The sequence below is a fragment of the Homarus americanus genome, unplaced genomic scaffold (assembly GCF_018991925.1).
Source record: "Homarus americanus isolate GMGI-L3 unplaced genomic scaffold, GMGI_Hamer_2.0 scaffold45333, whole genome shotgun sequence".
Classification (NCBI taxonomy): Eukaryota; Metazoa; Arthropoda; class Malacostraca; order Decapoda; family Nephropidae; genus Homarus; species Homarus americanus.
In genome coordinates, this window is record NW_024726972.1 from 308883 (window position 1) to 332718 (window position 23836).

At 36.6% G+C, this 23836-nt stretch overlaps 1 protein-coding gene across 1 annotated transcript; it reads left to right on the forward strand.

Moving 5' to 3' along the window:
• The first annotated feature begins 5227 nt into the window (after positions 1-5227).
• Positions 5228-23836, forward strand: LOC121865748 (rab GDP dissociation inhibitor alpha-like). The gene is made up of 9 exons (XM_042365295.1): positions 5228-5384; positions 12761-12921; positions 13696-13874; positions 14777-14975; positions 17115-17255; positions 19010-19169; positions 20209-20320; positions 21425-21569; positions 22496-23836. The coding sequence occupies exons 1-9, from the start codon at positions 5340-5342 to the stop codon at positions 22689-22691; spliced, it is 1338 nt and encodes a 445-aa protein (XP_042221229.1). The 5' UTR covers positions 5228-5339; the 3' UTR covers positions 22692-23836.

The window sequence follows — 23836 nt, forward strand, 5'->3', positions numbered from 1 at the left end:
CAATCACTATAATGAACTCGGGTGATAGCACATGGTAACAGGGGCCGCTCACTGCTGCCTCTGTACCCACCTGCACCTGTTCCTTGCCAGTGTTAAGTCCTGTCTGTATTGGGCACTTGTTTACTAACGCGTTACTGGGGTACCACGTGAGGTACTCCATGACAACACCAGTGAACGAGCTACTGCATCACGCGTTTGCTGTTCAATACCTCAACTCACGTGACCTACGAGACCTCACAGAAAGACATGAGACCAGTCCCTGCCATCCACTGTAAACAATAATTTGTAGTTTCATTTTATGTTCCCTTTCTTTTATGTAATGAAAGCGTTTGTTACTGTATGTAATATGCCATTTCTATTTCTGAATTACTTTCTATTCATAGTATATAAAGTGAAGACCTTTACAGCGCTAGTTATTTCATGAAGATAACAACGAGAGCTGAATGTAAATACGGTTTATTTAACACAACTCGTGAGAATACTTATCTCGTCGGTTGGCCAGCCATCAGCCTCATCAGACTCTCATCTCCACGGACAAATAGAAACTTATTCTAATTACCGACGCTTTCCAGGTCAATAGATTACTATCAGAAAAATACAAATAACTTGCATTAACTTTCTCTTTGGAGTCGTGTTCTTAGCTGACAATATGAGTCAGAACACGCGCTAGGAACGTCGTTGTGTTGTTGGTCATAGGGCGCTCTTTGTCTATCTGTGTGCAGTCATGGTGGCGCCCTCATGCTTCTTTATCATTATATCTATACGTGACAAGTTATATATCAGAGCTTCGAAGTACACCAGTATACATGTGCGTTAGTATACATACACAAATGATTACATCTTTGTCAAGCATAATTTATGTAAGTAATTTGCTCTCCCATTTCTCGGATTCAACATACAGGAAAATAACTTGTGGAAAATCGATTTAGTTGTACTTGTATTCTGGATGAAGTCTCTTCGCCTGTATACATCCAGCTCTCTTCCTTTGCTTCTTTCACGTTACTCGGAGCTTATGACTACAACGTATAAGAACATAAGAATGAAGGGTTAATATTCCTCTTTATTCCAATAGGTATCTCGGATTTTTTATCATTATCACTAGGATTCTTTTTTAGTTTAGGTTGGGTTAGGTTAGCTTAGGCACATGTTGGGCTTGTTCCCATTGCCAGACATGATACTGTCTATTCTATCTACCAAGTCTCCCACCATCTCCTGGCAAGCACACCCTCGCCCTGTTTCTCCCATCCTTGTTACAGAAAACATGATACATGCATTGTTCCTGCAACTTTACAATGTCCTAGACTTCCGCGGCGGTACACAGGACACTTTCCTCCTAACATGTTGCCCGTTTTGCTGGCCGTAGGCCTGATGGCCCAGCAAGCAGCAGGATTTCTGCTATTGCGAGAAATGGACAACGGTTTACGGTTTGGCGGGATTTTTTGCTGGCTAAAATTGGAATAAATCATGAAGCAATAATAATTTAAAATTTAACACATAAATGGTGACATATTTTATTTATTCCTCACTTTAAAACTACTTGAGAAATTTTGGTAGAGGCAGAATATTTGATGCAGTTACCCATAAAATTTGAATTCTACTGCAATAGCAGGAAAGGGTTTTCTCAGCTGTAAAGTCTCAAAACAAAACAGAGACAGACTGTCAACAAAAACACTAGTTGGGCTGCTCTATTCTAAGAGATATGAACCTTGCTTCAATATTTGTCAATGATAAGCTAGTGAAGGTGAATTTAGATATGTATAAATACAATGATTCTGAATAATGCAGGGAAGGTATAAACACTTCAGAAAGTTTTGTCATGAAGGAGCCCAATAAGAGAGGTATTGATAAGCTTGAAATAATCATAATTTATGTATTTATGCTTTCCTTGAAAATCAACCATTTTTTATTTTATATGGTATCTGTACAGATAAAGAAACATGAAGTAATTTAGTTTTAACTGTTATTAATGTGACTTTACTGCTGTTATTTTGTACTTTATATTGTGTACCTTGCATTTTTTTTTGCACTTACACTTCTATGGATGAAAAACAACTGAATGAAAAACAACGGAAGTGATTATATGAATTACTTACATTGCTTTTCATTTCAATGAAGATGCACTGTATATACACTGGTGTTATATAGTGCACCTTCACTGTATAACATCAGTGAAGGTGCACACTTAAGATACTTTTCTGGCGATATTAATTATTTTCTATTATTTTAAATCTTCAAGAAGAATCAATCATTATTTTCCTCAGATTATAAATATATACAATAGAAAATAATTTTTATTTTTGCTTAATAAATTGTGAATAACCCATTCTGGTATTTTATATTTTTATTATATCCTCTTCATCTATTGTACTTGAACATTTGTATTCACTTTTTCATTTAATGCAAGGATATATATGTGAAATGGGGAATTTTTGCCTGGAGATTTGGGGTATTTCGGTCGACACTGTTTGGCAACACTGCCACCACTTTTAAACAAACTTCACGACGCATCTTTGTCTTTTCTTTAGCTTTTGCAGACGCCTCACTTGCTTCAGAAATTGAAGAACTACAGCACAATTTTGCAAGGCCTCATCTGTAGTAACGGGATCCATGGTGAACCTCGTCTTGACGCTTTGCTGGTGTTGTCATTGCGTTGGGCAGACCCGCCAACACCCGTGTGACGAAAAACGTCTCTTGTTTTGCTGGCCGCACCTTGTTTGCCAAACATGTTTGGAGACAAGTGCCCAGTGTGCCTCCGGTAAGTTGTCACTGCAGCTTCCACGATAAAATCTTGGCTCTCCCAATGTTGACAGGTATGTTTTCTTCACCTCACACTCACACTCCAGTACACTACTGTGATGCTCCTGACCAACACCCGGTGATGAGCCAGACACAAGTTGTAGATGTTATAATGCATCATTGTTTCAACAGTGATTTCTTTAAGCACGTATACTAGTTTGAAAGTACACCAATGTTAGTCATCAACAATTAAAATCCCTATTCAAATTAATACAATTAAATCATTTATAACTGAAACATATACTTGAAAACTGGAACAAATAACAAGTGACAATAAAAAGAAAATGAAAGACGTTCGGAAGCAAAAATTTACTAGGACATGTTGTGTCATTAATGATGTCGTCTATTTTAAATCGATAAGAAGTCAAGTTTTGAGAAAACGGATATCATTATCAAGAAGCCTTATCCGGCTCAAAGAGGAACGTTTACTTTATCCTCTTCGCCACTGTTCGGCCTATTGAATGAGCTCACACTCGGTGCCGTCACAACATTCTGGCAGATTGTTACAACTTTTCACAAGTCTCACTCCAAAAAAGTTTGCCCTGACACTTTCCTAAACTTGTGGCTTCTTCAACCGTAAGTTATGACCTCTAATGGGGCGGGCTGAGAGTGCCCTCTGAGGTGATTATAGACTTTATTAAGTGCCCCCTGCCCGCCAGACCTCTATTAGTATAAGCTATGCAATTGCAGGCGTTCTAATCTCTCTGGGTACTTGAGGTGCCGTAGGGCAGGCACCATTCCGGTGGCCCTCCTTTGGACGTTTCCAAACAACTGACAATCTAGCATATCTCGGGGACCAGACGGAGTAACACTCGACAGTATTCTAAAATCCAAACTGGGAAGAACCTCACTTTTAAAGACCGTTATGAGAGAGGGACGGGCCATTTAGGTATCTGAACCACTAATTCAGTTGCTTGATTCACCTTCTTCTCATAATGGTCCGAGAACTTTAGTTTGCTGTCAACTACACACAGGTCCTTCTCACAATTGGTCTCCGTTAATGCTGTTTCTTCGTCCCGTTGGGACTTTTGATGAGCTTCCTTATGGTACGACCTAGGTACATGCTCTTGCATTGCCTCTTAACAGCCATTCCTAAGACCACTTCTGAAGCAGACAGAGATCTTTCTGTAGCTCTTCACAGTCCGTTTGGTTCTTAATTTCCCTGAATAATTTGGCATCGTCCGCGAACATTTGTATAGAGGAGTGTATAGCTTAATTCCGGCAAGTGGACTGTATATTTTATTATTTCACGTAATGCTTTGCTTCCTCCGGGATACTTGAGATCAAATGGTTAAAATCGTATCATTTATACAGCACCTACTCTCGTGGTATTAACGAGTCACGAGAAAAAAAATGCATTTTTTTTAAAATACACTAACACTCATATCTAGTGACTATAAGACAAATTGAAACCAGTGTAGAGTAGGTTGAGGTTGGGGTGGAGAAGAAAATTTTAAACATTACAGCGAAAAGAAATTTATTGGTAGCTTGATTTAAATGTGAACTGCTAACAAGAAAGGGACCCATCAAGAGTTCCTCATTTATCTATCTACACTAGTCACACATTCATCTAGAGGGGGCCACAATAAGCTGTACAGTGCACATGGTTTTAGTACTCAAGTGAATCGTACAATTAAATTATCCGTAATTATGTGTAAAGAATACATGTAATTGGAAAAGCCAGGTAACAACAGAATGGTTGTGGCCAAAACAGCGTTAAATTTGTACCAGCTCTCACTTTCAGGCTTATTGCATTCTCTCATCTTCAGTTTGGAGAAAATTTTAATTTTAATGAAAAAATCATAAGTTTAAATACGGTTAAAGAATATCCGAAGAGAAAACGCGGGTGATAATTTTCGGGTAGGTATGTGTAGTGTACAGTGAGAAATATTAATTTAACATTTTTAGATGAAGTTATGAATGCAGGCACCAAATACATTCATAATTTAACATTTGTCCATGGAATTGTGATTGTGAAGCACTTGTGGTGTCTGGTAATCGATCAAAAGTGGGAATAAACAATTTGATCAAGAATATGTCCACCAATATTTTCCACTGAGGGAACCGCCCAAGAAAATAAAATTCTCACACATATCATGATGCTATATTATTCATATTAAAAAATGGAGTTCTCATAACTGTCCAAGCATTCTACTTCAATATTTGGTTGCCACATCAGAGAGAAAGTGACAGTTTGTGATACGCTCTGTCAAACTGCAGACGACAGCTACCACCACCCTACTGCCATCTGTTGACGTCCGCACCAACATGTATTACTCCGCCTCTTTATAACAAATAAATTAATTTAAACTTATAATCCATATTTTTATTCAATTAAATTTATGGCTTTTATTATGTAAGATTTCATACTTAATTAATCAAGAATAAAAAAATAGTGGAGTGTTACAAGGGACTAGTTTGGTTGGCGTGTTGGCCAGAAGAGCAGCGGTGCGGCGGACGTGACAACCTCTTGTGGTAGGGAGTCACCGGTGTACAAACCCTGTATATATATTTCTCTGTTTACGACCTAAAACTTAAACATCATGGATGAGGAATATGATTGTATCGTCCTTGGTACTGGCCTGAAGGTAAGGGATATTATATTTTTGTTTGATATTTGAATTTTGGTCATTAATTTTAACAAGTTGTCTTCGATCGGCGCGGCTAGCCTGGTATGGACCACCGAGGATTAACGTCAATGTCTTGGGCAGGCTTTTGCATCTTCTTCCCATAGCTTAAAACCCCCATGATTAACACCTAATTATGTAACAGTAATACTATTCAACCTTGGTATGTAAATTGTAATAAATATAGATGATAGATAGAGAGGTGATCAGCTGATGTTGGTCTCCGCCCCATCATGCACGCCCATTATGTCCTCCACCTGCTCTCATTATCCAAGTATCTGGTGTCAGGCGTCGTATTTTACACTGCGGGTATGAGGAGGTTACCATTTTGAAAGATTTATTCAGATTTACAAACTGTGAATAGATTTTATATATTGTATAACTTATTACTCGCTTTACTAGGCTGTACAGTCGTTAGTGTGTGTGTAGAGTATCAGAGCAAAACTGTACACTTTTATAACGCAGAAATGAACGGAAAATTTTAATTTAGAATGATAAAGCTCTACCACAACTTTTTGGCATCTGGCCATGCCATTGACCTAGTTGTAGTGCCTATGGCTATCAGACCTGAGAATCGTGTGTGGACTTGCTCAGATAATATTTGACTACACAGTATGTTATTAGAATTATGCAATTTATCTTTGTGGAAAGATATAGTAGTAATTATATATTTATTGAATGAAGTGGTAGTATTTTTATAGCTACTTGGTGACTTCACAATGCATTAAATACTATAGGTAATTATAACGATCCAAACCCCCCTGTATGCTGAATCTCACCCAAGTTAATATTTTTTTTCTGCAATAGAACCAGAAAGTTGGGAGGACAAAAACTATAAGGTTCATGGTAAAGTTAACATTGGCTACAGCTGGTATTTTGATTACCAGAGTTTTAAGGCAATAATTAAAAGAATATAACCACATACCATACTATAATGACCTGGTACAGTAGTCACTAGAAATGGGTAAAGACTAGTCAGGGATGAATTGTTATCTGGTACAGTACATGGCAACATATGTGTTTCTGCTATGACCACATATTTTAGCTAAAACTGGAGAGTAAACCCCTGGCTACACAAATTGCATGGCACACATTACAGGAGTATATCTTATTTCGGCGGGAACAAAGTTTGGCAGTGGTTTGTTTCTCCTAAAATATGAGTTCATTTATCTATTGATTTTTTAGTTCAGTGAAGTGTGCCATGAGGTACACACAGCCATCAGCTTACTCCACACATGGCACCAATTAATGTTTCTTTAGAGATTTGTTATATAAATAGGTATATCCATTTCAAGCATCACCCTCTTAATTGTATTTTCTTGGTATTATTTTCATATTACATGATTGTTACTTTTGTATGTTGGCACCACAGTAGCTGCTGTGGCCTGTAACTCGCCCATTCATCTGTTTCCTCTGATATTTTTGTTTAATCTCGATGTTTGTAACTTTATTAAGGCCCAGAATGGGAGATTAAGCAAGGAAGAGAAGTACTGTACAAGTGGATGTTTTGAAGATGCATACTAATTAAATGTAACAAAGTCTGACCACATCTCGCTCAATACTGTACAATGAATACAGTACATGTGGCAGCTGCTGAGGATGTATTGAGGTCTGTTCTGTTACCAAGTTCAGAGCCACAAGTCATGTACTCAAATGCAGACTAAAGAGCAAGATTTTAAAACACTACTTAAAGACCATTAACCTGATATAGTACTACAGTAGGTCTTGTGGAAGTGATCAATGATAGTGAGGAAATGAGCAAAGCATTAAATAGCTACTTATCAGTTTTCACAGAAGAAATTCACGAGGAAACACCAGAGGTGGAACTGATATTTAGGGTAAATGAAGATGAGAAACTAAAGGATATCACTCTTAGAAAAGAGGATGTTCTTAGATAAATATATTAAAGAAGACAAAATCCCAGGGCCGGATTACATTTTCCCTCGAGTTTTGAGTGTGTGTAAGGAACAGATTATAGGATCCCTCGTAAATTTATTTTCAAAATCATCAGACTCTGGAGTTGTGCCAGACTTGTGGAGACGGGCAAATGTAGTACCCATATTAAAAAAGGGAGACAGAGCATCAGCGTCAAATTACCGGCAGATTAGTTTGATGTCGGTAGTGGGGAAATTTCTTGAATCAATTACACTATAGCAAATAGCATCCGATCGCATTTAGAGAAAAACAAATTAATCTACGACTCTCAACATGGATTTACAAAGGGGAAATCTTGTCTAACAAATCTGCTGACGTTTTTTAGGAAAGTCTGTGAGGTAGTAAATAATGATGAAAATTATGATAGTATTTACTTAGACTTTAGCAAAGCATTTGACAGAGTACCGCATCAGAGGCTTCTGAGAAAAATTAAGGCTCATGGTATTGAGGGGAAAGTTTTAAATTGGATAAAATCATGGCTCACCGATAGAACGCTGAGGGTCAGCGTAGATGGTGTTAAATCTGAGTGGGGCCGTGTAACCAGTGGGGTTCCCCAGGGATCAGTACTGGGCCCTCTTTTGTTCATAATCTACATAAATGATCTAGATACTGGGATCAGCAGTGACATAAACAAGTTTGCAGATGACACCAAAATAGGGTGGCAGAGTAATTCAGGGCAGGATGCAAATGCACTACAGGAGGATTTAAATAAACTTTAGGAGTGGTCAAAGAAATGGCAAATGAAATTCAACACCAAGTGCAGCATACTTAATATTGGAAGAACAAATACTATAAACATATACTGCCTCAGCAACATTCAACTGGAGAAGTCTACTTGTGAAAGAGACCAAGGGGTACTCGTAAGCCCGGACCTTCGGCCTAGAAAACAGTGTGTTAATGTTCGAAATAAGGCAAACGAGTAATAAGAGTGCAGAGGTCATATTGCAATTATATCTTGCACTAGTCAGGCCGCACCTCGTTTATGCTGTTCAGTTCTGGTGCCCTTATTTTAGAATGGATATCAATTCACTGGAGTCGGTGCAGCGAAGAATGACGAAAATGATTCTGGGACTTAGAAACCTTCCCCATCAAGATAGATTAAAGAAACAAACTTGCATTCCGTAGAAAGACGGAAAGTGTGGGGAGATATGATAGAAGTATTTAAGTGGGTGAATGGAATCAATACAGGAGATATAGAGAAAGTTCTTAAAATATCTGAGCAGGATAGGACTCGTAGCAACGGATTTAAGTTCTTGTCATGGGGGCTTCAATTGTGGTGAAATCGACTGGAGTAACGAAAGCACTGTACTGTGCACTGAATGACTTTAATAATCCTGGAACTCTTTTTGTAGAAACTCGTGAGTCATTTTTCAATTTTAACATTTTAAAGGCTCAATTCATAAAGGTGAACAAGAACCAAAACATCTGGATCTCATCGAAACTAATGAGGAAGGTATTGTTGTTAAATTGGAGTGTTGAGCCCCCTTTGGCACTAACTGTCATGTTGCAGTGTCTGAGATTTGTCTGTTTAATAACAAGAACAAGCCAATGTTCAAATATTGTGATGGTGATTACAACAGGGTGAGGAAGGAAACACGGAGTGTGGACTGATCTAACTTGCTGAGAAATAGGAAAGCAGATACTACAGTACATGTACTTTGAAAATCTTTAGAGGAAAGTAAATTATTGATAGAAAAATATATACTGTACTCAAGACCAAGCCTGCTGGCAACTAAGAGACCGGTATATGTAAATCAAGCAGCAGTTGACTAGTTTAAGAAGAAATCTCAGTTTCAAGGGATGTTTCTGTATACATGATGAACATGACTGAAAGAAGCCAAGCCAAGTTCAGTTTAGAAGGGAAGGGCAGAAAAGGAATTTCAGGGGTGGATCACAGTCGAGGCCCAGTCAAACTCTAAGGGCAATCTTTTGCAAACTCAAAATTAAAGATGTGTGGGACATATCAGAACTGAGGTTTGATGCTAGTTATGCAGTCTTGGATCAAGACAGGGTGGAGGCATGAATTAAATTCTTTTCTTTGATGTTTACAAGAGAGGATGCAAACAACCTATATACAGTATGTACCAGGTACTTGTTTTTAAGGAAAGGCATTTGATGCAACACGGGCACACACCAAGTTATCAGAAGGTGTGTACAGTATTAGAACTAAATTGTCAAAGCTCAAGGTTCATGAGAGCACTGGTCCAGATAGTGTACAGTTGGGGTCAAAAATTTACTCCCGCCCAAAATGCAGCAGCATCGACCTCAAATGAGATGAAACAGGGAAAGTCAGTTCGGAGACCCATTCTTGATACTCGGTTTCACCACTGGGAGCGAACTTTTGTCCATGACTGTACATCCCAGGGTGTTTAGAGCAGCAGTCCCCAACCTTTTGTGGGCTTTGGGTAACATTTGTCATTTACGATGTAAATATTTGTATTTTTATTATTATTTGTATTTTTATCTCCCCCCTCCCCCCCAATGTGGGCCAGTGATTTGTCCCTCATTAAAAAATATTTATATTCATAGCTACTGTGAAGTAGACAAGGCTAGGTTATATTGTGTTGTACGATACAGTACATGTATACCCTGTATAATTTAGTCTGTTAATGTGGATCCCACCTGTAAAATTATTTTTGTGTGATAAAAGTTTACAAGACTCGTCTCATGTTCAGTTTTGATATGGTGTTGTTTTCATTCCTTTGGAATAATTCTTAGTGGTGTATTTGCCAAACTGTTCTATATGTACGATGCATTTATTACGAACAGTAGACGTGAAATTCATTCTCTTTTATTAGATCACTGGCAAACGGGCAGACATTGCTGTTCTGTGGGTGCTGTGTGTTTGGATGTGTCAAAAAGCATATACATTGCAAAGTAGACATTGCTACTTGCAGTTTTGCTTTGATAGTCTTGGCAGCAGTTGTCTGTATGCACTTTTAATGGTGTACTGTATATGTTGTATTAATGTTTAATACAACTTTCAAATGCAGTTATTTCTTGTAGTAGTTTTAATGCATGAATGAAAGATTCCCAAGGACTGGACACACAGATCTTGAGAGATGCTCGATATTGCACTTTACTCCCCTACATTTCCCAGGAACATAAATAAGTTCTTCAGTTTTATTTGAATCCCAAGATAAAGCTACATCACTGTTGTGGGGTGTTTTGCATTAGCCAGTGTTTCATATTTGTTTACTATAAGGTTTCATGTCTGGGAAATTGTCTTGAAGTGCATAAGAGCATTGTTTAGTCTGTTACATGTATGTGTGTGTATTATTATGTTACACTACTGCACTACTATAAGTTTTGTAATCAAGAAAATTGAAATATTGTTGTGAATGGAATTACGATCTACAGTACATCCAGTTTATTGATCGGTTCTTGTACAGTACAGTATTTGTCTTGTATAAAGAAAAGACGTAACATTAACCTTAGGAGTAGTAGCCATTTCTGTTGGAAATTTTAATGTGAATGATTTTAAGTTGGGTAAATTATTTGTTTGTTCAATTTGTATATGCTTTGATCTTGGAAAGAATCACTCCATGCTGGGTAGTTTTTCAAGTATGGTTTACGGTGGTTAAGTTGGACTTGTTAACCCGGTTAGATGAGCATCCGTTGTTTTCATTGCCATTTAAGTTTAGGACTTCCACGAAAGTTATTCTTGTGCATTATATGTTTCCATCTTCACCTTTTATGGTGAGGGAAGGAATGTTGTTTATTCAGCCCAGGTGAAGTCATTGAAACTGTTCACTTTTAAGCTTTATACTTGGTAGACCATGTGGGAGTGGAATTCCTATCTAGGTTTTGCTTGGCATTGACAGATATGCTTGGTCATGGCAAAGTTTTCTTATGTTATTAATTACCTAACTTATGGAGTGCTGCTTATAGCTCTTGTAATACCGTATCCAGTTGGTGGTATAATGTATGTTTTTGTGTTTAGATTGTAGGGTTATCAGGAAGTGGTGAGGTAGAAGTGAGTATGTGGCAACCTAGGGGATGAGTCACAGTGGCTGGTGTGGAGTCAGTCATGCATGAGCCTGCACTGTACCTGTCAGTCTGCTATCCACCACTGCACATTGCACACACTTGCATGACATGTTAATACAGTACATATAAATTATTGATAAGTTCCTCTTATGACAATTAGTATTATATGAAGGTGTTTTTTCATTTGATAAGTTTTAACATCAGTTTGAGGTTATCTGAGTAATTTTCACTTTTTAGTTGAGCTCTTATCACTTGATATGTGAAATGAAACTAAACTAAAGAAACAGATGATTTAGCTTTGGCATTAGCACTGATATTGCCTTTAGGAGATATTTAAGTGTATTATAGGTTTTTATTGGTTGTGTAACTTTAGGGTTAAACTATAAAAAAATAATAATTAGAATTACAACTTTGGTGTTCATGGCTAAATGGTCTTGACAGTCTTCTCCATATTTTTTTTTAGTAGTGGTGAGCCATGTTGGCAGTCCACATTTGTGTACAAGTTGCCAAGTACTGCAGCTGTACGGGAACAAACACCACTCGAATTAATCCTTTTACTCATGTCCTTCTTATAATTTGGTGCAGTCGAGTTGGTGTAATGTTTTCTTTCCATTCTAATTATTATAACCGTTTTGATGTACTGAAGATTGTACTGTGTGTCTGGAACATTGTGTAATACTGTACTGTTAATTTGTTTGTGTGTAAAGTAAAATGGTATGATGTCATTTGGGGAAAAATATGTATAACTGGTTTATATTACATTGGCAAGTTGTGAATTACTTGAGATTTTTGCCCTGGATGATATATGGTATCCATCACCATGAATTACTTGTGAGCACTTTGCCATCAAGAGATATATACCCATCAATTAATCCTCCTTACTAAGTGGTGGAGTAGGTCACTGCACACTCTGAGCCTTGCAAGGATCTTTGTTTGTTTGTTGCCTTGTTCCTTTTATGGCGGCCACTAGTTAAATCCTTAGACACTTCAAGAATTAATAAAAAAAAATTCATTCGTCCTTAACTTGTGGTCAGTGAAAGTGAGGTCAGGTATGTGTAGCTTTAATACTTCTTAAATTTAAACTTAATTTTTCAGTGGGATTTTTCTGCTCTGCCACTCTTTTAATGCACAGTCATTCCACCATACACAGTTCTGTCATGTCCTTTATACAGTAATTCTAAACCATGACAATTTATATTCTGTATCAGGTATTATTTATGTACTGTACTGTATATCTTTCATCCACCACTTGTGTTTGTCGTCGGTTCTCTTCTCATCTGTGTAGGTTGAATCAGGGGGTATAGATGCCTCAAAGGAAAGAATGTAATGGAGGTGAACTGATAGATGCATAGATATTTATATTATTTGTACTGAATTATTATTTATTTGGTTTATTTATTTATATTTTTCAGGAATGTATCATATCAGGCATGTTGTCAGTGTCGGGGAAGAAGGTGCTGCACATGGACCGCAACAAATATTATGGCGGGGAGAGTGCCTCTATTACGCCCCTGGAGGACCTCTTTACCAAATTCAACCTCCCACCACCAGAAGAGGCATACGGCCGAACTAGGTGAGTTTCGGGTAGCCCTAGGGTGATCAGTACTTACCCAAATGATCCATATTATATAATAGTGTTGCAGTGACTATACAGTGACTTGGCGAGTGATCCTTTATTGATCCAGTGACTGTACGAACTGTGATTCAAGTGACCATGTAGTAATTAATCCTGATGATCCATTACAGTATTAAAATTCATGGCAGTTCTTTTTTTTATTTTTTTATTTATTTTTTGTTTTTTTTTTTGCTAAAACTACAAGACTACTAAACAGCATGTCCAAATTTGACTGCTGAACATGTATAATGTACTAAGAACATTTGCTTCCTGTATGCTGTTCAATGGATGTGGCTCTTAATTATTCATATAAAAATGGTTGTGTTCGTGTCTGATAACACCTTCAGGTAGTACAGTATCATTTTATTAGCCGCCCATTGTATCCTGAGCCATATTTTTTCATTCGTTGCCAATATTGTAGTTCTGATTTTGTGTATGCGAGGAACTGGCCAAATATATATACACTTACAGTAATGTATATTGATGTGTATCCTTTATATCTATCACTGCAGAACTCAAAAGCTATCAATCTTCACATATGTTCCTCACAAAAAAGAGTTGCAACTGTACTGTACTTGTGTGTAGGACCTTAGTTCAAGTATTTGTTGTTAGGTGAGTAATGCAGATTCAATTACCGGTATATCCTTTACAACACAGTACAGTATTTTATTTCACATCGTTGCAATAGGTTTGATATCATTATTGCTTAATTTGTTTTTACTTTTATTTCAGGGACTGGAATGTTGACCTCATTCCCAAATTCCTGATGGCTAATGGTCAGCTTGTAAAACTCCTCATCCACACTGGTGTTACTCGTTACCTGGAGTTCAAGTCCATTGAGGGTAGTTATGTGTACAAGGGCAACAAAATTTCCAAAGTTCCTGCTGATGAAAAGGAAGCCTTAACGTCAGGTAAGGCCAAACCACTTGTCACTTCCTTCCACTCCCAAGTACAATATTAAATTGTTCACTACAGTATTCAGAACTAAAGAATACCCTTTATTTATTTCTCAGATTTCATGTTTAATTCTGTATGCTCTTTTGAAAATGGCAAAAGCTACAGCAAATATTAGTCTTTTATTTACTGTACTTTTTCATGGACTAGTAATCACCTACTATATAGTTCTTTTTGAATTGTCTTGAAACTTTAAGAATTGTTGTACATTACATATCGTAATCTTGTCTGTAAATTCCAAATCTGAAAACATTTCATCTGAAAATCCAAAATCTGAAAACTTCAAAAAGTTTCCTTGTACAAAAGTCTCAACAATATTGCACGTGTTTATACAGTAACGATTGCCGTTCTGTTTGCTATGTGCTGCCATCGCCTTTTCATCAGTGTTTATGGTTTTGAATTCAATGCTGTTCTCTACTTTTCCCGTTTGTTGCTTCTTTATTTTTTCTGCCATTGTATTGGCATCCACAAAGCAACTCAAGTGATAGTGCTGAGTGAAGTTTTACAGAAATTGGATAAGGTTGAATCTGCGTACGTACAACCTTAGAAATCTCTTAGTTTTATGCTGAGAATTCAAGTAAGGGGATTGATAAGTATAGAACCATGCATGAAGCTAGATTGGCGAACATTAATAAGCTTAGGAGATTGGTTGAAAATAACATCTCATTGGAGATATAATTTCCATGCCACATTTATGTCAAAAGTTGCGACTGAGGATTATGTGCTGTACTTTCTTCTGAGCATCGGGTAAATTCTTGGTAAAATATGCTTTTAGGGGTAAGCTAATGCTCAGTCAGTAAGTTTTTTTATTGTTGTTAGCTAATGCTCAGTCAGTAAGTTTTTTTATTGTGTTCCACAGATCTGATGGGTATGTTTGAGAAGCGAAGGTTCAAGAACTTCCTAGTATTTACTCAGGATTATCGTGATGATGATCCTACAACCTGGAAAGCTATGCCAGCTTTTGATCCCGTTAACACCACCATGAATGCAGTTTTTGTTCACTTCAACCTTGACAAGAACACTATTGATTTCACTGGACATGCTCTGGCACTCTACAGGTGAGGACTCCTCTATAAGCTTGGTGTTAAGTTACCCTCTGCTCAATACAGTACAGTAGCTGGAGGTACTGTACTTCAACTTATTTTTAATTGGTGTATGTTGAAGCTTTTAGTTATTTATATTTTGGACTTGTGTAGATGTAAATGAAACTGATATTGTGTTGAGATTTTTTTTGTTGATCTAGACATTAAGTGCTTGTGTTAGGAGTGTATGAGGTAGAATTTGCTTGTTTGTGAGAACAAAACATGGATTTATAGGCAAAGGATGTCAGCTGCTCAGTTGGGGAATTTGAAATACTGGTGAGCTGTTGTTATGAATGGCTCATTTTGATCCTTATACCTTATGATTTAACCATAACTAAAAGAAAATTACCTTATGCATTAGTTGCCATGAAAGTACCTCTTTAGTACAGGAATTTTGTATATACTGTATATATTTTTTATGCATTATTTATGTTTACTATTGTGGAGTATGGATACATGTTCATGCTGTAGTTGTTGGTTTTAAGGAATTGTATGAAGTACTGGCTATTGAATCTTTGGCCACTCAGTCTGTATCTATAATTGTCTTTATACTCGAACCCCTCTAATTCGCCCTTCAATAATTTGGATTTTTTGGGTTGAATTATTTAGAAATTTTTTGACATGTGACCTGTCATCATCATCAAGGTTTTACAGCCATTTTCCTGCTTGCATGGGTTAGCTGTGAATACCCGATGGCAGCTGTTGAATAAAACCAGAACATGAGCCCCCCCCCCCCTTCCTCCCAGCTCATCACTGCTGATCAGTGGCCTGTTTGCCATCGGGCATGTTAAAGCTAAGTTTTATGGCTGGATGCCATTCCTGATATCAACCCACAGGGTGGGAACAGCTGACAAGGCAGTGTTGCAACTCCCCCAAGTTAATCAAAGACTACCCAGCTACCCAAATGTCCAAGTTACAGTGCAGTTGTCAAATTTACCCCAGTGTCTGACACGATGAGACTAGTGTTCTTGCATGACAAAATGCTGCCTCACATAGAGCCCATAAGTTGCATACACTAATATAGCCTCCAAACACATTTTATTAAAAACTACTGGTATAGGCTTGTTTTTCATAAATTACTATTTTCCAGTACAAACCCACCAGATATTAAGATGATTAAATATAAATCTACTCATTAAACATGAATTTTTAATATCTGTTGTGAACTATTGGGGGATGAATTTCAGGTACACTTCTGTACAAATGATACAAATAACCATGATGGAAACTTGAACAATGGACGTTCCGCCAAGCTTTTCGTGGGCCAAGACAGCTTTTATAACTGTGCTGTAAATTAACTTTTGTACAAAACTGATTCCTTGGTGACTTCATCTGGTTAGTGTTTACATTACTGCAAAAATACTGAGCATGATTGCCTCAGTGGTGGATTTTGGCAGATAAGGCAATTTCTTGCTATGAAAAGTTAACTTTTCACTTCAAGCCTAAACCCCTTGGGGTGGAGGTCTGCAAATACTAGTCTCGCAAAATTTACATAGTTAATATAGACCTAACAGATATTAAGACATTTGATTATAAATTTATATTGTACACTTACATATTAGTAACTGGGGTGTTCCGTTTTTTTTGCACGTGTTGCACACAGCTTCACCGGGTTTATGTAAGGTGCATACAGTAATGGTCGCTGTATTCTTACCAAAGGAAATTGATTCACTTTATGTATATTTGTCCTTAAATGTATATTTATTTTATTTACATTTGTATTTGAATAAACTGCTGCTACTCCAAAACGTGGATTACGGTTCTGTAGTATCATTGATAAAAGGTGAAATGGCATCTGCCCCTAGATCTCAACAATATATATATATATATATATATATATATATATATATATATATATATATATATATATATATATATATATATATATATATTGTACTGAATAAATAAACACTGTATATCTCAACAATGTCAATTCACTGCCCTAATTCAGATACTGAGGATAATTTGGACCCTTGGGGTAATTCAATGCATTTTTTATATAGATGAGTTCAGGAATACAGTATGTGTTATTGTCTTCAAACTCCTCAAATGTATTTTAAGACCAACTATTCCATGAACTCATTTTGTTCAAATGTTTTTTTTTTTTTTTTTCAGGGATGATGACTACTTAAATAAGCCAGCAGGTGAAACACTGAAAAGAATCAAGTTGTACAGTGACTCCCTTGCCCGCTATGGCAAATCACCCTACCTATACCCTCTGTATGGTCTTGGCGAGCTTCCCCAGGGCTTTGCTAGGTAAGTTCTATCCATGTACAGTATCTCAATAAACTATCTCTACTTGGGGGGCAATTGATGAATTTCAGAATGAACGCTGTGATTCCTGCTGTCTCAGTAGAGTTGTCAAAATCCTTCATCCTTTGTCATAGTTTCTCAACACAGTCTTGTACAGTAAAGACATTTTTTTGAGTGACGGTGCATCTTGTAGACTGTTTCTCATTATCTAACAGCGATTTATTTATTTAATTTTTTAACTATATTTTTGTGTACTATACCTCTTAAAGTTACACGAGAATGTGTAAAAATTTAGATGCCAGTCTTCTCTCTTTAGTTGAAATACTGTACTTAAACAAATCTACATACCCTAATACAGTATTGATATCCAAGCTGCATTGCTAAGGCTAGAGCATTTGTTGAAATCAATACCAGTACAGTACTTTTTTTTATTATTATTATTAATTGTTTAATGATTATCCTGGCAAAATACCTTGTCACTGCAGTCTGTTTGATAAATACTGTATACATTTCTTAAACTACTATATTACATTAGGGTTTAAATTTACGACTGAAGTGGGTGGTGTGATCCTTTAAAAGTGATTTGATTTAACTGATAACTTACTGCATGCTGCCTAGGTGTCCTATATGGGGGGACAACAGTATAACTCTGGTGCCAAATTCAGTTAAATACATTGGCAAAAGTTGGGAATATAAACACCCCTGCCTACTCTCTCTTTGTGATTCAACTTAGTGAAGATGACAGGGATACAAAAATGGGCTCAAAAACCATTTCAGGGAATTAGAAAAGGTTGTGTACAGGCAGCTCCCCAATTTATAAAGATCCAGTTACGAAGATGAGGTAAGTTACACCAGATGCTACTTGTTACCTTGAATCTTTGGCTTAATTTGAAAAGTTATGTGAAGAGAATAATAATAATATTTTAGTAATGCAAGTAAATCAGTGTAAAGATAGCAAGATACAGGTATGGGCCATTTACAGGGTACAGTATTCAATCAGACAATAATTATTTAAGAACCTTGTACTTTTGGCAAATGTTGCAACTCACTTGAAGCTTCTGGAACATGAACAAGCCCCATTTGAACCTCTTTTAGGGAACTCGCAACTTGTAAATTTTTATCTGCAGTTGGTATTTAATAAGTAACACATGTATCGTTAGGTTTGTGACAAAATGTAGTTGCTTAGTAAATTCTCTGTCCTCTGCTGTATGTATTTCATTTGTTTATTATTGGCTTAGTCATTGTGTTTACCAAAAAAAAAAAAACATTAAGTTTTTGTAGCATTTTAAAATATATTCACACACACACCAGCTTTTATTATGGGATTCTGGAAATATGTCGTCTCATTTATGCAATGTATTTCAGGAATGGAGCCCTTTTGTAAATCAGGGACTGCCTCTAATCTTGAAACCTAATGTTTAAGTAGGTGCTTTATCCTAAAAAAAAAAAGTCACGTTTCAATATTTCCAGAATGAGGATTGTCTCTTTTTTATATGAAGCTAATTTCATGCAGAGTAAATTACATGTACGTATTCTCATATGAAATAGGGGGAGGAGGAAAACCTAATTTACACGTTTATCCACTTTCTTTTTTTTTTCCTTTTTTTTTCTTCTTTTTTTACTAGATAAGAACAAAGGTTTTAATGGAATTTTACTTTTCTAGTTTATTACTTAAATTCTGGGAAGTTATTTGTGATCTCATTTGTCTGTGTTTAGGGTGTTGTCATCACAGCAATATCTTATTTGTATAATTTTAGGTTGTCTGCAATTTACGGAGGTACCTACATGCTGGACAAGCCTATAGACGAGATTGTTATGGAAGGTGGCAAGGTAGTTGGTGTGCGATCAGGAAATGAGACTGCCAAATGCAAGCAAGTGTACTGTGACCCAACTTATGTGCCTGACAGAGTGGAGAAAGTAAGTTACTCAACTGAAAATTTACTCTGGTGTGTGTGTCTCTCTCTTAAGATATATTTATGTGTATGCAAAGAAAATACAATAGAGTAGTCTAGATCAGTGGTTCTTAACCTTTTCTGGAGCTCTCCCCTTCCTTCCACACACACACACACACACACAGATCAATCCATGCGCCTCCCCCCGATCCCCCAAAGGGTCCAAGAACACACATTTCCAAGTTACAGTTTCACCACCCTCATTTCCTTTCTGGATCCAAATAAACAAGCGAGTTGAGTTGATAGGGCTTGACAGGATTGAATTGGCTGATCACCATAATATATCTGTAGCTATTCTGGAACTACTTGAAATAAATTGGGAACCCAGATGCTATAATACTGCTGTCCCAGCTCTTATATGCATTCAAACACCGGCATTATTTTTGCTTTTCATTACTTAAGTTTTCTATTACTTTTTCATCTCCGAAAAATGTAATATTATCCTCGTTTGGAACCCCTAAAATAGCACGATGTCTGGCAATACTACATGAAGCTAAGATTGAGATTAATGAATGGCAAGTTTTCCCAATCCGACACTGTAGACCGATGTTTGAATTTTTTTATTTATTTCAGCGGGAATATATAATCTGAGTCCGAAATATGTTCAGTCCTTTGCATGCCCTTTCCTACCCCCTGAAAATATAGAAATGTCCCCAGGTTATGATTAAAATTGCATATGAAATTTAAAAATAATACAATACATTTTAGGATACATTAATTATATGTATTTATTAAAAAACTGTACAGTCATGGAGAAAAGTTCACTCCCAGTGGTGAAACTGAATCACAGATTTGAGATCTCTGAACTAACTTACCCCTGCCTACCATCTGTTGTGGCTGTTTTATCTCACTTGGGGTTGATGCTGTTTCATTTTGAGAGGGAATGAACTGTACAGCACTAAAACATAGTATCGGTTAATGGACTGTTAAGTTATAAGCAATCCCTTAACTAGTCTCACATCTGTGCTTCATTTCACTTCTTTTTAACCAAATTTTTTTTGTAGGTTGGGCAGGTGGTACGAGCGATCTGTTTGATGGATCACCCCATCAGTAACACTAAGGATGCCCTCTCTACACAGATCATCATCCCACAGAAACAAGTTAATAGGACTTCCGGTAAGTGACACAACAAGTAACTTAACGTATCCACAGTATAGAAGTTACATCAAACATTATATTCTTAGCAGCAGTCAGAAAACAGTATATAAAATAATATCTATGAATATTAGCTGGAGTCAGGCACTGACAGCACTAAGTGGGGAAAAGGCTTAAAAGACTGAAAAGCTGCTGTCAAAAGTGTTCTCTTTTTCTTCCTTTTACTTTTGTATTTCTGCAAAATACATTGTGTAATTACCTTTTCCGTGTGTCTTCTTGGTTTATTATTCACTACAGTATTCTAGTTCCTTCAAGGAAGCGTCTTGTTCATCCAAAACAGTTTCTTGTTTGTAATATTTTGTGGCTACCTTTATCCTCCTCTATCTGCTCATTTTTATATTCTTTCACCGTTATTTTAATTTTTATTCTCTTTGTTGCTCCTTTTGTACAGCTGACATATGCTCTCCATAACCACTTGTTTATGGGATCTCCTGTGCTGTATAAAATTGTATATTAGCCAAGTAAAATATTAAAGTTGGCTTTCCTGTGGTGAAGGGGCTAACTAACACTGCCCTACCAACCTGTGAAGATAACTTATTTAAAAATACAGCTGAATTTCACCTTCAGTAATGGTACCAGCCATTATAGTTTTGCCTCTGGAAGAAAGAAATGAAAACACTTAAGAAGATATTCACTGTCTTTTCAACTTTAGTGTCCGGAAACTAATACAAGTACTGTAATATGATCACCATTCATGCTGTCAGATTTGATTATGTCAATGGCAGCCTCCAACTATCCTTTTTATGTATCATCCCATGTGTTTGTTATGATACAGGTTGTTCGGTGAATTTAATCGAGAATCAACTGATCTAATAATAAATAAGAGCAAGGCCCTGTTATTTTTTGTTTATAAAAATTCTTAATACATTGTGTTCTGTTCTCAGCATTGTAAATGGTACAATGGCTTTGGTCAGTTTCTGTGACCATTTTTATACTGGTATTTAATTATTTTAAAACCATAAACAATTTCAGACCCATTTCAGAATCTATTTTTACTACAGTACGTAAATTATATAAAATTTGTATTTTTTTTTATTTTTTATTTTTTTTTTTCTCTCCCATCAGATATCTACGTATCTCTGGTGTCATATACACACCAGGTTGCAGCCAAGGGATGGTTTGTTGCATTGGTGAGCACTACTGTTGAGACTGACAATCCTGAAGCAGAGATCTTGCCTGGCCTCAACCTTTTGGGACCTATTAAACAAAAGTGAGTAACTCGTAAGAAAGTGTCAAGATAATCTGGTGGTTCATTTGTACACTAGCCACATTTTTAATACATGATGACTTGGTATGTGTTACTTATTTATTACCTTTTCTTTACCTCCCATTACCATCTACAGTGTTTTGATCAGATAAGGAAAATTTGTCCATACCCATACTAATTTTGCCTCTTTCATTGTTCTTGTTTTAGTACTTAACATCTCAATACCTTCAGCTGTACTCTGAAATGCATTGGAGGTTTCACTCTGGAGCCTTATTGTATTTTGCTCCTTTAGACATTCTGTTCAATCATTATCTTTTGAATGGTATTGGTCATATAAGTTTAGACATCCTGGATAGGTTAGGTTAGGGATTTCGAATTAATGAATTATGACAGTCAGTTCAGGGTCACCATGATGATTCTTTCAAGGCGCAGTTATAGGGGTATTGGGAGATGTATGCATTTACTTGTCGTCACAATGCATGTCTGATACCATGTTGTTCCTGTATGCCTATATCACCTAGACAAATCAAGTGTTTAGTAGAATCAAACCCTTCGAAAAACATCAGTCATCTACATCTCATTCAGATTACATTTTGTACGTGGCAGATCTATGTAATAATAGGGGGATAACTTTTCCAAACCCCAAGTGGATTGGGGATTTTTGTGAACTTGTGGAGAGTTTAGTTCTGTTTAGTTTAGTAATATCAATAATTTCCATGTAGCTTTTATCAAGGTTGTTTTTAATTCTGTTTTGTTGCTGTTAAGGTCGACTTGAGGCTGTAAGATATGATAATAGTTTGTTTTGCTCCTTTGTTAATTTTTATATAGTCGATGTACAGGTATTTTAACATTAACATTTAGATATTTTATGGTTTTGCATGATTTCAGCTATTCCATTTTATTTTATTTTGTTTAATTTTCCTCTTCAGATTTGTGACAGTTTCTCCCATCTACAAGCCAGTTAATGATGGCCAAGAGAACCAAATATTTATTTCTGAATCATATGATGCCACATCCCACTTTGAGACCACATGCTTGGATGTACTCTCTATCTACCGCCGAGGCACTGGGGAAGACTTTGACTTCAGTAAGGTGAAGCACAATCTGGGTGATGAAGATATGTAAGTGGCCCACACAGCAGCTGGCTGGTGCTTAACGGTTGTGCAGCTGTGGTCTTGGACAAGTCATCACCATAACCTTCATATCTGCTGCCTTCCTTACATTACTGGCTGGCATTGGGACCTTCAGATTGTGATCTTAGAGCTAGCCCTCAAATACTTCATGAAGGAGTCATGTCGGTACACCATCATCAGATTTTTTTTTTTCATGAGTTTATACCAAAGTAATGAATTATTTGATGAATAGTTTACTTTTTTATTGCTAATGAGATGACTTTGTAATTAATGTTGTGAATATACACTATACAGTGTAGAGATGGCTAATTAGTGATTCTTTAATTATTTAAGGCTGCTTTGATATTGTTAGCTCACTCTTGCTTGTTACCTGCCCCTGGAAGTGTTTCGAGAATGGCTGCCACAGTTGCTTTCTTGGTTGGCATATCTGTGTGCAGTAGATGGCAGTGAGTGGTATTTGAACATTTTTATTGATTGTATTTGTTGTGCCGGTTGAAAAGTGAAAATATTGGCAGTCAGGATTGTGAAGAAGAGTAGCTACAGAAATTAAGCCATTGTTTTGTAAGAATTTATATGATGAAATATTTAAAGTCAAATTTAGTATGTATGTGACCTTGAACCCTGTGTTATCACATTCCTCAGTCTAAACCTTATGTATGCATGTATAATCTAATGTAGGCATATCAAGTCCTCTTGGGCATGAAGGCAGAGGTTAAGAGATCACATTATTTTAAAAGTGACATAATAATCATAGGACAAAATCGGGAAGGAATAGACAAAAAAATGTTGTTTGTGGTAAATATTCTTCAAGAAAAACCATCGTATATGACTTGCACTGAGTTGCAGCTCGTATGTCACACAATGCATATTGACGAACACTGTTGCAACTACTTGCATCGCTCAATTTTCACGTGGGTCAGCATGCTCGAGAATTTTCTGTATCTTTGATCAGTGGGTCTATCATTTGGTATTTAATCTGGCTAGCATGTTATATTGTTTTTGTACTGTACTGTTTATGCTAAAACTGCTGGTCACTTTTTGCACTGCTTTCCATCATTGGGATATGCAAGTTGTCCAACTATCTTGACATCTGTATGCTTTCATATGTAAGTCATTCCAGGTTAAAGGATAACACAA

Excerpts from the sequence above, each read along its gene's own strand:
- LOC121865748 (XM_042365295.1), top strand. The coding sequence starts at position 5,340 with ATGGATGAGGAATATGATTGTATCGTCCTTGGTACTGGCCTGAAG. Across the intron at positions 12,922-13,695 it reads GAGGCATACGGCCGAACTAG|GGACTGGAATGTTGACCTCA; the intron begins GTGAGTTTCGGG and ends CTTTTATTTCAG. Across the intron at positions 20,321-21,424 it reads ACAAGTTAATAGGACTTCCG|ATATCTACGTATCTCTGGTG; the intron begins GTAAGTGACACA and ends CTCTCCCATCAG.